Here is a 15,146-nt window from a genome sequence, read left to right on the forward strand (position 1 = left end):
GCTGATTTTTAATTGGAAGTGAAATAAAATCGAAATTAATGGATTCAATTCTTTAACTTGTCAACTTACCTAGAAATGCTATTCATATACATTTCCAAAAGAAAAAGAAAAAAACCTTACATGTTTGAGCTGTGACATGTCTCTTTCAAATGTGTTTGTGTTTATTTATCACATCACATTTATCACCCCAAGAGTATTAAAAGGTCATTTTTGGCTAAATTGAATAAAAGTAGGATGTTTCTGTGCCATGGATGATGTGAAGAGACAGTTTAGCATTTTATAAGTAGTGGGTAAGTACTCCAGAGTCTAAGTGAGCAAGATTTTACTTCAGTACCGGATGAAAGTTGCTGCATGTCAGAAAACCTTAAGGACAAAAAGAAAACACTCCACACTGTGTTGGCTGCTGATTAAAAAAAATAGGGGAATGGTTAAATGACATTACATTCAGTAATGGATAGTCTTGAACTAGATGAGAGCTGCAAAAGTTAGTCACAGTGTTAGCATGAGAGCACCAAAGATCCTTGTGTAGAAATGGCAAAGAAATGGGAGACAGGGGCCCTGTGGCACCCCTGTTACCAGGCAACATGGTTCAAACTCCGATCCTTTCCATGTCACCTGGTAAAAGCGATCAGTCAGGTACAATGAAAGCAAGAGACTCCCAACTCGTCAAGAGTGGAGAGTGGAGAGCTTCATCTCAGCTGAGTGGTCGATTTTGAATCCTGGTTGGGGTATAACTGGGGATGTTGCATTTAGCCTCCAAGCTATATCCAGAAATGTCTCTGCCAGTCCCAATTCTGTCTCTGCCATTTCATTCATCTTATATTCAGCAACACATTCAACATTTTTTGTCACAATGCTCACAAACTCTCAAATTTGCCTCAAGCAATCCAACCTGAAGGAGTTCAACATGAAGGAAGCCTAAACTGGGTGTGAAGAGGTTGTAAAGGATTTGGTCACACCTTAAATCTCACCTCCCACCTACCTGTATATTTTAGAATGTACACTGAGTAACACACTGTAAAAATGTAATTTAGGGTATAAGACATACAAGCTATTAATAGTCCAAGTGTTTAGTGGTGTTTAAGTTGATGAAATAGGTGGTAAAACATTAATACTTTGGTTGTTCTGCTCTCATTTTTAAAATGATTGAATCATTGCAGTCATTACAATTTAACTTCTGAGAATCCTGGGGTAGGCTGACTATAGAATAAAAATGCACATGCCACTCTTAAACATACTTTTCACATATGCATTTTTTCTCATCTTGCCTACATTTCACCTCTGACAGCCTTGCCCTAGATATTTCTCCATCCTTGTCAGACACACTAGCAGGTCTCATCGGCTGCCAGCTGTGGAGGAGAGGACGGGGAGATCAGTGCAGATGAGAAGTGAAAAGGATGAAGGGAATCCAATCGATCCAAAACCTCCATCCTAATCTTGTTGACGTCTTCAGATGGTGCAGACGGCAGCCCTGAAGCAACTTTCAGGAACACATTAAATGTTAAAAATTGTCATTTCTTACCAATTCCTAAGTGTCATTTTCAAAACAGCGGGATGCAAACACAGCTTGGTTAGATGGTCTACTCACGAAGCATCCTTGTGATTATATTTAATCAGCTTTAGATATTAAGGAACTCTCCAGGTGCGTTTGATTTGTGGCCTCAGAAAGGTACGATACATCAGAAATACTCTACTGCATCCCTGTGGCTGATGAATGAAATGCACCAACACATAAAACCTGAATATCACTCGTGAAAAAACACATGATACTTGATAGGTTTATATATTTCCACTTCCGGCTTTTATTTTCAAGCAAATGTACAGTTGTTTGCCGTCAATAGCTACAGAAAGGTTGGCAAAAATCCACAAGTAAATCTTGATATGACTCTGTTAAAAACTGTATACAAAAAGACCCAAAAACTGTACATCACTTAACATAAGTACATTTATATATTGTATATGTACTGTATCTGAGAGTACAGTGATTTATAGATACTGTAGGTTATGAGAAATATAGAACACTGTACATTAATACATCATAAAAGAGAAAGATAACATTCTGTTCGAAGGCTGTCAGTTTAGGTGGTCTCGAAAGATGAGGACAGTTAGGACAAGAGTTATTAGTACAGTAAGACCTAAAATCCACCTTAATGGCTTTGAAAGTTTCTACAGCAAAGTGTCAATCATCAGACAAGACGGTTCAGTGCAAAGGTGTGTCTGAGCGTCAGCTAACACCACAGAAATCTCTTTTCTTAGTCTCTTTAAAGCTATGCATACACACACAAACAAACATGTCCAGTGTTGTTTTGTCACAACCCGGTTTGGTCTTTCGGATTCTCCTCTACAAAAATAAGACACACGTCAAATACTGTCTCCAGAAAGTAAAAAAAAAGGATCTCTAACATACAGCACATACAAAGTTTCTATTCCACAGTTTCCTGATGTTTGATTTTACCTGACACAGGCCAGGGGGTTATGGCGATTATTCTGATGAGTGCCAATAATCTGTCAAGTTTGATTGGAAAACGAAGAAATGTTGAGGCAATTCAAAATGCTTCTGTTTTAACACACATGAAGTATTTGTTGAGTCAATTTGAGTATCAGTTTGTGGGCAGAATTCATTTTGTATCTAACAAGTTAGATGTCTTGATTGTGATGGATTCTGATTGTAAGTTTGAGAGATAGTTGTAGTAATTATTCACTCGCCACATGACAAGAGTTTAGAGGCCACACAAGGCAATAGTATGTAAGATGAGGTAAGGTAATCTTTGTGTTACCTTTTCTGAATATATCAGTGATTATATAATAAACGTATACTGGCTTATTCAAGACAAACTAGCGTCTGTACAGCTTCCGACATGACAGTTTCCTCTCAGTTATGTTTCTCTTTTTGTCTGGAAGGATATTAGTCAGCAATCTCTTGAATAAATTCACTATTCTCATTCATTCTGGGGTAAAACAAGCTAAAAAATATAGAAGACTGGTGCAAATGTCAACCTTTGATCATTTCAAGAACAGGTATCTGTCCAAAACTAATTTGAATTCAGACATACAGGAGGTGGAGCAGGATCCTCAATTGCACGTACACATTCAGAGCCCTGTAAATTGGCAATTCACCCAAATTACAAAAAGAAGATAAAAACATTATCTCCCTCTCAAGCCATGCAGAGAGCTTTGGTTTTGTTTGTCCTTGTTTTAAGATATCAGATTTCTATCTCTCTAAAAATGTCCCTGTGACTCTGGATAATCTATAAACTTCACTGTGACAAGTTTTCATAAGGGACTATTTCTTTAATAGAAAGTAGTTCCAACCTGTAGGCTAGATGCCACTAGAAGGATGTGAGAAGCTGCTTTTTTCCCCTTCAGGAATTTGGGTGAAAGGACCCTTTAATAAGCAAATCACAGAGAATGAAGTTTGGAGACAATTTGGATTCAGTAGTATAAGAACCCCTTACTTTACTTTTACACATATTAATGCAGCTGTGAGTGCCTTCAGTTGTGTAGAAGGACCCCCACAATATTTTTTTAAATACCATTGTTAAACTGATCGACCACAGCTGATCGGTCGAGAAGAGCTGTAGTTCTTTTCAAGTTTTCTTTTTTTTAAATAAAGATTAAAGACACCATCAGCCTGATATATTTATATTTCCAGTGTGCTCTAACCACTTCACTCATTCTTACTGTTGCGGGGGCGGGGGGTTCTACACTATACGTCAACGAAAACAGTAAAAATAACATTGTATTCCTGGACATGTATAAAACAACTGGAATAAAAACAATAAAAAAAACAACAGATATTAAACACAAGTCATTGAATATTTTGGTGCAATAATTCTTTTGTTCATCATCAGTTGTACCAGTTGTGATATTGCAGTGCTGTGTTGTTTTGAATGAGTCCTTGGGTGTAAATATCTGCATGTAACCAGTTTTTACATTCACATATCCATTCTCATACTCCTCAGTCATGCATCCACACATCCATCATCTGCAGTGCGTTTGTACCATCCCAATGTCTATTTTAACAGTAAATTGAACATGTAGCAAGCAAAGACAGATTTCCACTATCACAAGTAGAGCTGGGCAATTAATTGAAAAATAATTGAAATCGACATTTAGAAACTCTAATCGACCTAATCTTGCTCATGTCACTTAATGGTGGTGTTCACTGTTGCCATGACAATAAATATAGCATATCTTTAAGGAATTTGAAAACTTGTCTCCAGTGATCATCTTAACCCAAACCATGATCTTTTCATAGTTCTAATCAATCATAATCGAGGTTAAAAGTTCAATTAATCGTGATTTAGATTTTTGCCATAATTGCCCAGCCCTAATAACAAGGCACCTAATGTAAAGCAGCTAAAAGTATCTCTAGCAGCAACAAGGCTTTGGTTCATAGAAGTACTATTAAAATCAGAGTAAAAAAAACATATTTTCTGCTCTCTATTCTACTCTGTCTCACAATGGATGGATAGATGGATAGATGAGTGGACGGACAGAAGTATGGCTGAGACAAGCGAGACAGGAGGATGATGATGATCAGACGGGTGGAGGCGGCTGTCACAGAGGTAGGAAAACTTCCACATCACTTCACCAGAGCGAGAATGAGAGAAAGACAGACAGAGACAGCTAGAAAGAAAGAGAGAGGATACTTGTTGGAACAGGAAAGAGTGAGACAGATATTCAAAGACAGCACTGCGAAGGCCGTTTTCAAGGTAGAAGCTCTTGGTACACCATTGTAAGGCTTTAAAGAGCATGAGCACTGGACTATTAGATGCTATGCTATTAATCTGACCTGCAAACCAGCATTCCTCAGAATTGTATATTCTGTTGACTTCAGATGGAGAAACATGTGTGGCATGAATCAGTATGAAGGTCTGACATCTAAATTGCATTTGGGTGAATAAATCTATCTTATCTACCTCTATATTAGATGGCAAATAAATGAAAAGCTGCAATAAAATAGTAAAGACAGTTCAGTAAGACAGTCCTGTATTCAAAGACAGAAATATGATTAATCTTTTCACAAGCTATGAAAACTGACATGAACTAACATCACTCAAAAAAAGACCTTGGACTGCCCTTCACAATTTTTTCTTAAGTGACAAAAGTTTTTAACTTTGAGAACGCATACACAGGAAGGTGTAGACTTGTGTGAGTTTAAGTGTGATACAGTAATACATTTGATGAATAATAATTCAATTTTTTTGTCACCTGGCAAATGAGTGAATGTTCAATTTCCCCAGCCGCTCAATAGATTACCGTTGGTGAGTGAAGCAAATCTATCAGCCACTTGCATATTTTACAACCATTTTGCTGTTAATTGTATGCCTTGTTTAGAATGATGAGAACTTAGACTGAGACATGACATTATGATCAGTAACAGTGGGCCAAAACTGAGAAAAATAAGCCTAACATGTTACCATTAAAAATGACTGAGTTGTGATGCTGTTGTCAAGTCAAGATGTCTCTGTTTTCGTCAATGAATGGATATAGGACCAATGAGCAGATCTCAGAAAATTGGTGTAATTATTTAAGGCAACTTTGGGGCACTTGACAGAATACTTTTGTTGTACTGTAATTATCTCAACAAGGATAAAGAAGTTTTCCGGTCATTTTTAAGGTGCTTTGAGGATAATGACTTGTTTTCCTACATGGAGAGCAGAATTGACATTCATCCCATTTTTTTTTACATGAGGACAAAGAAGGAGCGGCATTTTTCTCTAGTTATATCTTTAAATATATAGTTATTTATAGAATTTATATTACAGACTTCCTCTAAACCTCATATTCTCTCTGCTGGCCACTTTTAATTAAAGTGTTTTACAGTCCCATGAGAACAGAGTGTACAGTACATAGATCTATGATATAGACCACATGATTTATCGTATTAGATAAATATACAGTGTATCTATCAGTTGTTACCTAGAGGAGGCGTATTGTCTTTGTTTCTTTGGTAAATAATCTGTGTGGGAAATGAAGCAGTATTTACAAGGTGACATTAAGGCAATAAGAAAGCTAGAAAGCAGTCAAATACTGTAGCTATTTCAACCCAACTCTATCACTGTAACTATAATAAGCTATAGAAGATAAGTCTCTCAGCATTACAGATCAATGTAAGAAGAAAGTTGACAGTTAAAGTGCTTTAAAGATGATAAGAGACATGGAGATCCTGCAGAGATTAATACAGCACACACACAAACACACACACACACACACTAACATAACCTCTAGTTAACAGCACATAGATGCATATATAACACATAATCATTCAAGATCTTCTCTATTTTCTATTCTAACATCTATCCCAGCAAACACTCTAGACTACCCACACATGAGTTTAAAAGCTTAAGTGTTGGACGTGAAGCTAAAGTTTTATGCTTTAACACATCGTACAAGAAGTAATGTAACAGAGGAAAAAAGGGACACATTTCCAACACTTAGGCTTTACTCCTGTGCTACAGCCCTCCTTACAATGTCGTAGGATCCTACGGAGTGTTTCGAGATAATATGTTTGCACACAGGCAACACCAGTTAGTCCTACAAAGAGGCAGAACAGACAGAGAACGAAAGGAAGAGAGATGGTAGGAATTGAAGAGAAGAAAACGTTTGGTCAGAGAAAGCGCATGCTGATTATCACCTCTGTCTTCATCATCATCATCATCATCAGCACAATTACAGTCACAATATATTATGATTATCATCATTTTTAAAAAATCATCTAAATCCTAATAATTAGCATAAAGTACACTTCAGCTGCCTGCTGTCAAATGCAGGCAGACTTAAAGGGCCAGTGCTCACATGTTCAGAGTGACATAACAAGTTTTCAGATATCAAAGCTCTTGAGTCAGGTTGTTAGTTAGTTTTGTTTGTTTGTTGTGACATCAATACACTGAGCCCTTTGCACATCATGGCGGCGAACAAGGCCCTGTGGTTGGAGTCCTTTCCAGAGCCGTCCCATAGTGCTTTGTGCCACACTCGGCTGCTGACTTGGGAACAGATGAGAAGGTCACTTTCATTGTAATCTTTTACAGATGTATTACAGATAACTGCTGTTAGCGACATAGTCCGTTATTTCACTCCAGCTCAGTAACATAAATTAATTAGTTTCAGTTACTTTTGGGTAACTTTACTTTGCAGCTCTGCGAGCAGTGACTCAGTCAGCTTCTGGAAGCCATCATGTTTGATATCAGAATATAAGTAACAGAGAAACACCAGAGGGAAATAAATTAGACTGAAGTCTCTGGCCCCGCGTCACTGTAGGCATATCCCTGCTTCAAGTGGCGGGCACCATCAGCGAATCGGAGGAGGGGGGTGAAGGTGCAATAGTCTGGCTTTCTTTGCCAGCGTGTGAACATGATTTTCTTGGAAAAAGGTTCAGACCTTCGAGGGTTCTGGGCGTGTCTTTGGTTGCCCGAGCCTCGGCGGTGGCTGCCAGCCTTGGACGGGGCGTGGAGAGACGCCAAGGGAGTGAACTCAGAAAGCTGGCCCTTGTAGAGTTTATCAGCGTTCTGTAGGAGTGTGAGAGAAGACACAAGACATATGGGGAAAGAGGGATATTATGAAAGACAGAGAGGGAGAGGGAGAGAGAAGGAGAAACAAATTAAAAACAGAGAAGTAAACATGTTGTGGAGGCTCTCCGGAGAGCAGCTGGAAAAGGAGATGGAGGACATGGAGGAGACTGTGTCATCCCAGCTGGCCAGTAAGTCTGTAGACAGGTGGGGAATTTGTTGTTTTTCTCTGATTCATACCTGTTTATCTGAGTCAGTTTATATTTTTAAATTGTATTTCTTAAACCAAGTTTGTTTTCTAGCTATTTCAACTCCTCTTAAACTAAAGCTCAGATATTTTGGAGTAGAGGTGATAGCTGTCACTTCCACTAAAGGGACAAAGACCAAATGAGATGCTGCTGCTAAAGAAAAGACAGCTTCCTCTGTCAGTAACCTGAACCTGCAGTAGGAGTGACTCTGCCTTACCAGAAAATTCAATTGTTTATATATAATTTAATTAATACAGTATTACATTGTCTTTAATCTAATTGGCCAGCTGTGATAATAATGTCCTGTCCGCTCTGTTCAGGCACACGTGATGCAACCCAAGCACATACAGTACATTAAAACATGAGTAAATAAATAAATGCTTAACACCATACAGCACCATGAGCTTGCTTTTATAGAAGCAAACATGCAAATGGAAACATAAGAAATAAACATGCATGAACGTTCAATCCCACTGAGTAAATAGTTGCAGTACAACTGTTTGTCACTAGAGAGCGCCAGACCTCCATGTGACAAAACAATTGCATTTTACCATACCTGGAGAAATCATGGATCATCAAACTGTGACGATCTTCACAAAAATTCACACACACACAAACACACACACACTCACACACACTATAATGTTAGTCCCAAAAGTCAAATCTGTGAAACCACACACCACGGCAAAGTAAACCCCTTTCACTGCAGGATGTTAACATCACCCTCCATTACCCAGACCAACCATCATAGACACACACACGCGCGGTGGCAGATGTGTTTTACCGTGCTGAAGCCCTCTAGGCTTCTGTGACAGCTACTCCATCTAGTAAGGAGTCAGAACTCTGGTAGACCACGGCTCTCTCAAAACCTCTCTTATCGCTCACACACTGACACTGTGAACACACACACACACACATACACACACACATACACATACACACACACATACACATACAGAGACAAACACATTTAGTGTGCACCACACACATACACAAGTAAACATAGTCTAAACTAAGAGTAACAAGAAGTTTGGTTTCTAAGACAAACATCATATCACAGTACGACATCACACTTCACATGGGCTGCATTTACATTACAGGCAGAGCAAAACTATCTGAGGTTTGTGGCTCTGCCTGTAAATCCAGATGCACTGACATGCAATCAGACTGGTTGACATGAGAGTCACTGCATGCAAAACAGTGAAGGGAAGCAAGTAATGGGATATATAAAAAGAAAAATACAGAAGGAAAGAGGGATTCTACAGTTAAAGACAAGAGGAAAGGCAGAGGGTCACCTCAGGGAGGAGGGCTGGGTTAGAAACTGATTCTGCTGGAGGTCTGAGACAGCATAAAGATGGTGGAAGGCTCTGAGGCAAGGCAGCGACGCTTAGTCTGCCAAAGAGGAGGACCACAGGGATGAGGAGGAGGAGGAGGAATGAAGGAACCAGGAGGTAAGAGGGAGGAGTAAACAAGAAGGGTAAGAAGTTAAAATCTCTGAAGATCTGCCAGATCTTTCAAAATTCATCGTGATCATATTATACAGCTGTTGAGACTGAAAGTAGAAGTTCTTCTTGGACTTCCAACAAGAGACTGCTTTCATAAGGGAAGTCTTCAGGAAAGTTAAGGGAAAGGAGAAGTTTAGGACAAAATGTATAAACATTCAGGTAAAGGTAAAAAAGGTCAAACCTCACTGCAAACAGTTAGAAAACAATCATTTAGCAAGCTACACATCAGTGCAACCAAGAAAGATTGATAACACCACTCTCTACTTATTAAATGTAATAAAACAGGCCTGGTCGAAAGTCACCAGCTTTACAGCACCGGATATTACTAGCCCACCCTGTGACATTTCATTCATAGCTAAAATAACATCAGTCCTGCACTAATTGTTTCATTAACTGGGACAGCCACTATAACAGTTTTTTGTTGTCCGAGTACAGTTTTTCTACTTTTTATTTGATCATTTCTGAGTAACATGTCACTTGTTTGGACATCTGTGGCACAGATCCGCTTTGTTGATTCCTGATCAAATTAAACAGTAACACCAGGTGCTTAAAACACTGATGTAGCCTTTAATAAAATTACATTAAATCATCATTTAGTTTTTATGATTAGTGTCTTTACTGCTGTTGTTACTACTCGACTCGAGAAATGGTCTTTTTACAGTGTTCTTCTTCCAACATCTGTTTTGAAAAACGCTGTGTAAATAAATTCTACTTTGCACCGTCTTTCATGGCACAACAGCCGCTCCCAGGTTAGGAGTTATAGATGTTGGCTGTATTTCTAACTCTCCTTTTCTTCAATATTTTAACTGTTACTCAAGTTACTAAAAATATAAAAACACCATCTCTATTGTACTGGTCTGGATTTGAAGTAAAAGAGCACTGCACACAACCAAACGCCAACTTACATCCAACAGAGCAGAGACGTAGCCAAAGTCAGCATACATCTGCTGACCCACAGTCACCAGTTAGACATTTTACACACTGCATCATCACAATTTATAAAGAGTATTATGATGTTGTTGTTTCTTTACACTGACATTTATTATATTCTTAAGATAATGAAAATGCTTAAAACCAATGTCTTGTTTTTGACTAACACCAGCAGTTAAGTTAGAAGTAAATCTGTGAAACTGATTTAACTACGTATTTCTAAAATACTAACTAAAATTATGTTATTACTTTTTAGAATATGTGGCCATATGTATGTGTTTGTACCCACCTGTATGCGTTCAGTAGTGGTTGGCCACAGCGCCCTACAGATGACCTTCTTCACCACATCTGGCAGCAGACTGGTTGTGATCAGAAGGATTATGCTCAGCCAGGCTGGACCGCTGGACAACATCTGCATGAACACATAGTACATCCTCTGGTAGTTGAGGAAGGGCCTGGAGGAGAGGAGACGGCAAAATCCCAAATTAATTCAACACATTATTTTTTTATACAGCATCTTAAAGCAAAATAAAGATTTCAACTATAAAACTGAACAATAAAAAACAAGCCTACCAGATGATTCCACCCCAGAGCAGAGAGAAGACCACAAAGAAAATCAGCGAGCCCCAGATGACAAAATGGTTGATCCACGTCCAGTAATGTGTATCTAGAGCCAGCTACAAGAGAGAGATGAAACCATTCAAATGTTGGGATTCATAATGTAGCTTACTGTCATGACACCAGCAAGCCTTAATCCAGCCTTGCTTGGTTGCCTCTGTGAGTGCAGATGCTGTCTGTAGACTGGGTGAGTGTGAGAGTTGTATACCTTAAACGTAACAGTGAAGACTAGCACAGTAAAGACCAGCGTCCCAAATGTCCAGTTTCCAAACATCTGCAGAAGTAAAATGACAACAGCGGCTGTTAGTCATACATTTGAAATGTAAGAATGTCATGTTTAATATCAAATAAAGTTATCTTTGAATGCCATAAATGAAAATAACCAGGTGGAAACCCAACAAATTCTCAGCAAGAAAGTAACTAAATCTTCTTTGGTCTGTGTAATAGTTTACTGATCACCAAATAACCATCTATAGACCTGGCATTAACATGCATAATGGGTGACATGACTGTCACTGCATAAATGTACATGTAAATGCACTGAGCACTCACTGCTGCTCTGATCATTGTAGAATAATCTGACCACATTTACAGGCCTACTGTTGATATGGTACTCTGAGATAAACGCAAGAGCACATTATCAATCAGGAATCAATCAATCAAACAGATGGCAGGGTGCTTGGATAGCAACATTCAGGTGAAGAATAGTCTATCAGATGGCAGATGGATGGGAAATAGCTGATATGAAGCATTTTTAAGTGACTGAAGTGTACTGTAACTAGAAGAAGCGATGTGCATGTCAACTGGCTGAAAGTGTGTTTAAGATCTGCTACATGAACTATTCATGTAGTTCTGAAACAAGTAAACATCACTACCTCAACACTAACTCAAAATACCAGTGAGATAAAGTACAGGTCTTGTGCTGATCTTTAAATCCAAAACTCAAATGTGTTTCTTTCTTTTACTATAACAAACACAATTATTTGCCAAAATTAAAACTTCAAGTCATTGTTATGTATGCTGTTGTTTTCTTACATCTGTTGAATGTAAGAGAAAGAGGAGTAAATATGATATATGAATAAATAAAGTAAAAACATATAAAAGCGTATGAAAAGATAAAACTCAAGATACTGAAGGCTATCTGAATATATGGTGGTTGTAATGAGAAATAAAATGATGACAGTAATAACTTTTAACACACATACTTTTGTGGATTTACAATATAAACTATTCCAGATGCCAAGACTGGCCGGCCTGATGGCCTCCAAATGTTTGACAGCTGCTATTATTAAAGCAGGATTACCTAGATTAAGATACTTGTTTTCTCAGATGTTAAGCATGTGAGGAAATTCTTTCCTACAATACAGACTTAATTAAAATTAAAGCTGCAAGCAGCAGTGAACGGGCCCTCGCCCCTCCCCACGCACCACCCTGTGCGTGCAAGTTCCTTCCTGTCACCAGTAGGTGGCGCTATGATTGTCACTAAATATGAGACTGTACATGTGTTCAGACCGGACGCTGAACAAACATTTGGAAATTTGGAAAAGCTCAGACCATGTGGAGTCAAGTTATGAGTGAGTGAAAATGCAAATCGGAGCAATGCCTAATTTTACTTAAGAAAGAATTGTAATAAAAAAGTCAATTGTGTCCCTTTTTTTGTTTGTTTTTGTTTGTTAATCTGGTGATATTTTCTATCAGACTGTTACTTTAACTTCCTGATTAAATCCTTTTTCAATTATCTTTTGTTAAATGATATTTTATATATATATATATATAAACTAATGGTCGATGTGATAAAAGCAAAATGTGTGAGGCAAGAAATGATTTTCTTAAACAAGGTTGCTGTAGATGTTTCTAGATGATGAATGCAAACAAATGTATTGTATGTAAATATGTGAACAGTGACACTAGAAAATGAGATCTGCTCCATCAACTAAGACCCTTCAAACTAATGTGCAGAGTTTCTCTAATGTATAATCTACATTATAGTTGATGCATTATAATATGACCAACTACTTTCAGTGTTTTCAGAGTTCAAACAGCACGAACTCTGACAAAACAATACAATATTTTTTATAGTTCTGGTGTTTTTGTGTGTAGATTAAAAAGCTAAATAGTCCTGATGGTCCAGAGAGTAACCACAAATGTGACAATATTCTTCTGCTCTAAAAAGGGGCACCATCAACTAGAGAAGAATTAGATTAGAAAGATGGCTAAATGTCTCAGATGTCATGTAATGGAAGCAGGAGCGCAATTATTTTTCCATATTCATTCATTCTCTGCTTTTAACTGAAGCTATAACAAACTGCTATCTGCCACACACACACACACACACACACACACACACACACACACACACACACACACACACACACACACCCACATACGGTGATCACTACATTAATGCCTGGACACATGGTTGTAGGAGAAGGCGGATCACTACACAAAAGCCTACAGTTGATGTGTCTACAGCAAGCACTACGAGCCGGATGTGAGATGAACGGTGAGCGGATGTTGGGTGGTTTGGCATCAGGCTGTGTGACGGGACAAAACAAGGAATTAGGAAGAGATGACAGAGAGAGAGAGACAGGGACAGGCTTACCATCTGTGTGTTGGTTGTCATTAGCTGGGAGGAGGAAAGAGAAGCAAAAAGAAAAAGCAACACAAAGGTAAGAGGAGAAGAAGAAAAAGAAGAAGAAGAGGAAGAGGAAGAGAAGGCCAGAAGAAGAAAATCATAATAAAATAAACAACAGTTTTGTGGCTGGAGAAGAATTAAAAAATAAATAAATGCATAAACAACTGAAATCAAGCAACTCAGAGAAGTCCAAAAGGTTTCTGGGAGAGTAACGCTGCTTGAGAATGAAAGAGAACGAAGAGAGAACACAGAGGAAGATGGTGGAGAACCCGCCATGCTGTCGTGTCTTGGATGTGAACATACAGTAGAGTAAATACTGTATCTGGTATGTCATATGCTGTATATTCATGTAATGAGAAGTAACTACGACTAAAGCTTTATTAAATATGAGGTCATTAAGAAGAGAAAAACTGCCAGATAATCAAAGTAAAAAATAAAGAGCTTAAAAATAAATCTCTCAGATGTTACATACTGTATTGGGAAATCCACTATCATAGCAGCTCTGCATCATTGACTACAGACTACAGTTAATGCACTTGAACCTGAGTAAAAAAGAAGGTGATGAAAAGGTGACAAGGAAAAATGTTTCTGGTCTATGTTCAATAAATGTAAAACTTCCCAGACAATGACGAGCAACAAATGTCAAAAATATGCACACTGATAAACTGAAAGAGAGTATGCAGCCTCCAGTTTAAATAAATATCCAATATCCATGAATTCAATGACGAAATGTGATACGCAAAAAAACAACAGAGCTGCAGAAAAAGTTTCTTCATTAAAGATGGTGGATATTCTGGTTAAAAACAAAGACATTTGAAATATATCTGAATTACAATTAGCTGCTGTGGACGTGTGTGTTACCTGTCCGTTGCTGGTGAAGGTGGTGTTGTCAAACAGGAAGTAAGCACCAAAGAACATCACAATGGCGTCATATACACCCAGCATGGTCCAATATATGAAGATTGGCCACCGCAACAAGGAATTCTTAGCAATATCTCTGTGATGGTAAACAAAAGATGACAGTAAACAGTATGTGTGACTCATCTTGAGCATCTCTAATATGAGTAATGACACATTTAATGATTAATTATACAATAATACATTAGCTGCCTTTGGGAGGACCTTTAATTTAAAAAAGATAATTACTGTAATTAGATATTTTTGATTTACTTCAGCATATTATTCATATACATTAAATCATGAATTTATAAATGATCTAGACATCTTAAAGACACCACCAATATCAATATAACCTGGTATAATTTATACAATTTCTGTTGTGTAACACGCAAATGATCATTCCCTCTCAGTCTTTTCAATCTGAGAAGAAAAACGCTGTTTAGTCATGAGACATCTTGAGTTTTCATTGTTCTTGAGCTTGGACCAAATCCAACCAAACCAAGTTAAAGTACAATGTTTCTGCCTGATCTGCATTAAGCAGACGTCTCCTGTGCATGAATGTAAAATCAATAGATACCGTAATGTTTGTGCATGTCGTTTATTAGTCAGATATGTTTTCAAACTGCTGTGGGCCTCTGCATTAAGTTAGAAAATTGAATTAAGTAAACTCTTGTTGCATTTGGATATGTTGTTTTGCTGGTTAGGGACTATTATGACTGAGAATGATTAAAACCTATAAAATAACCTGAAAGTTAAATACTGATGTGTTTATTTTCTTTATGAAGCTGAAATAAAACAA

General features: G+C 37.9%; 1 protein-coding gene across 1 annotated transcript in view; it reads right to left on the reverse strand.

Annotated features, from left to right (window-relative positions):
• Nucleotides 1-9,073: 9,073 nt before the first annotated feature.
• Nucleotides 9,074-15,146, reverse strand: part of atp11a (ATPase phospholipid transporting 11A) — a 41,532-nt gene continuing 35,459 nt past the window's right edge. The window contains exons 26-30 of the mRNA XM_053314430.1: nt 14,309-14,444; nt 11,021-11,086; nt 10,768-10,871; nt 10,484-10,649; nt 9,074-9,151 (exon numbers count right to left, since the gene is read on the reverse strand). Coding sequence (XP_053170405.1) covers nt 9,074-9,151; nt 10,484-10,649; nt 10,768-10,871; nt 11,021-11,086; nt 14,309-14,444 — 550 coding nt within the window. The remainder of the gene's footprint in view (nt 9,152-10,483; nt 10,650-10,767; nt 10,872-11,020; nt 11,087-14,308; nt 14,445-15,146) is intronic.

This window comes from Scomber japonicus, chromosome 24 (assembly GCF_027409825.1).
Source record: "Scomber japonicus isolate fScoJap1 chromosome 24, fScoJap1.pri, whole genome shotgun sequence".
Classification (NCBI taxonomy): Eukaryota; Metazoa; Chordata; class Actinopteri; order Scombriformes; family Scombridae; genus Scomber; species Scomber japonicus.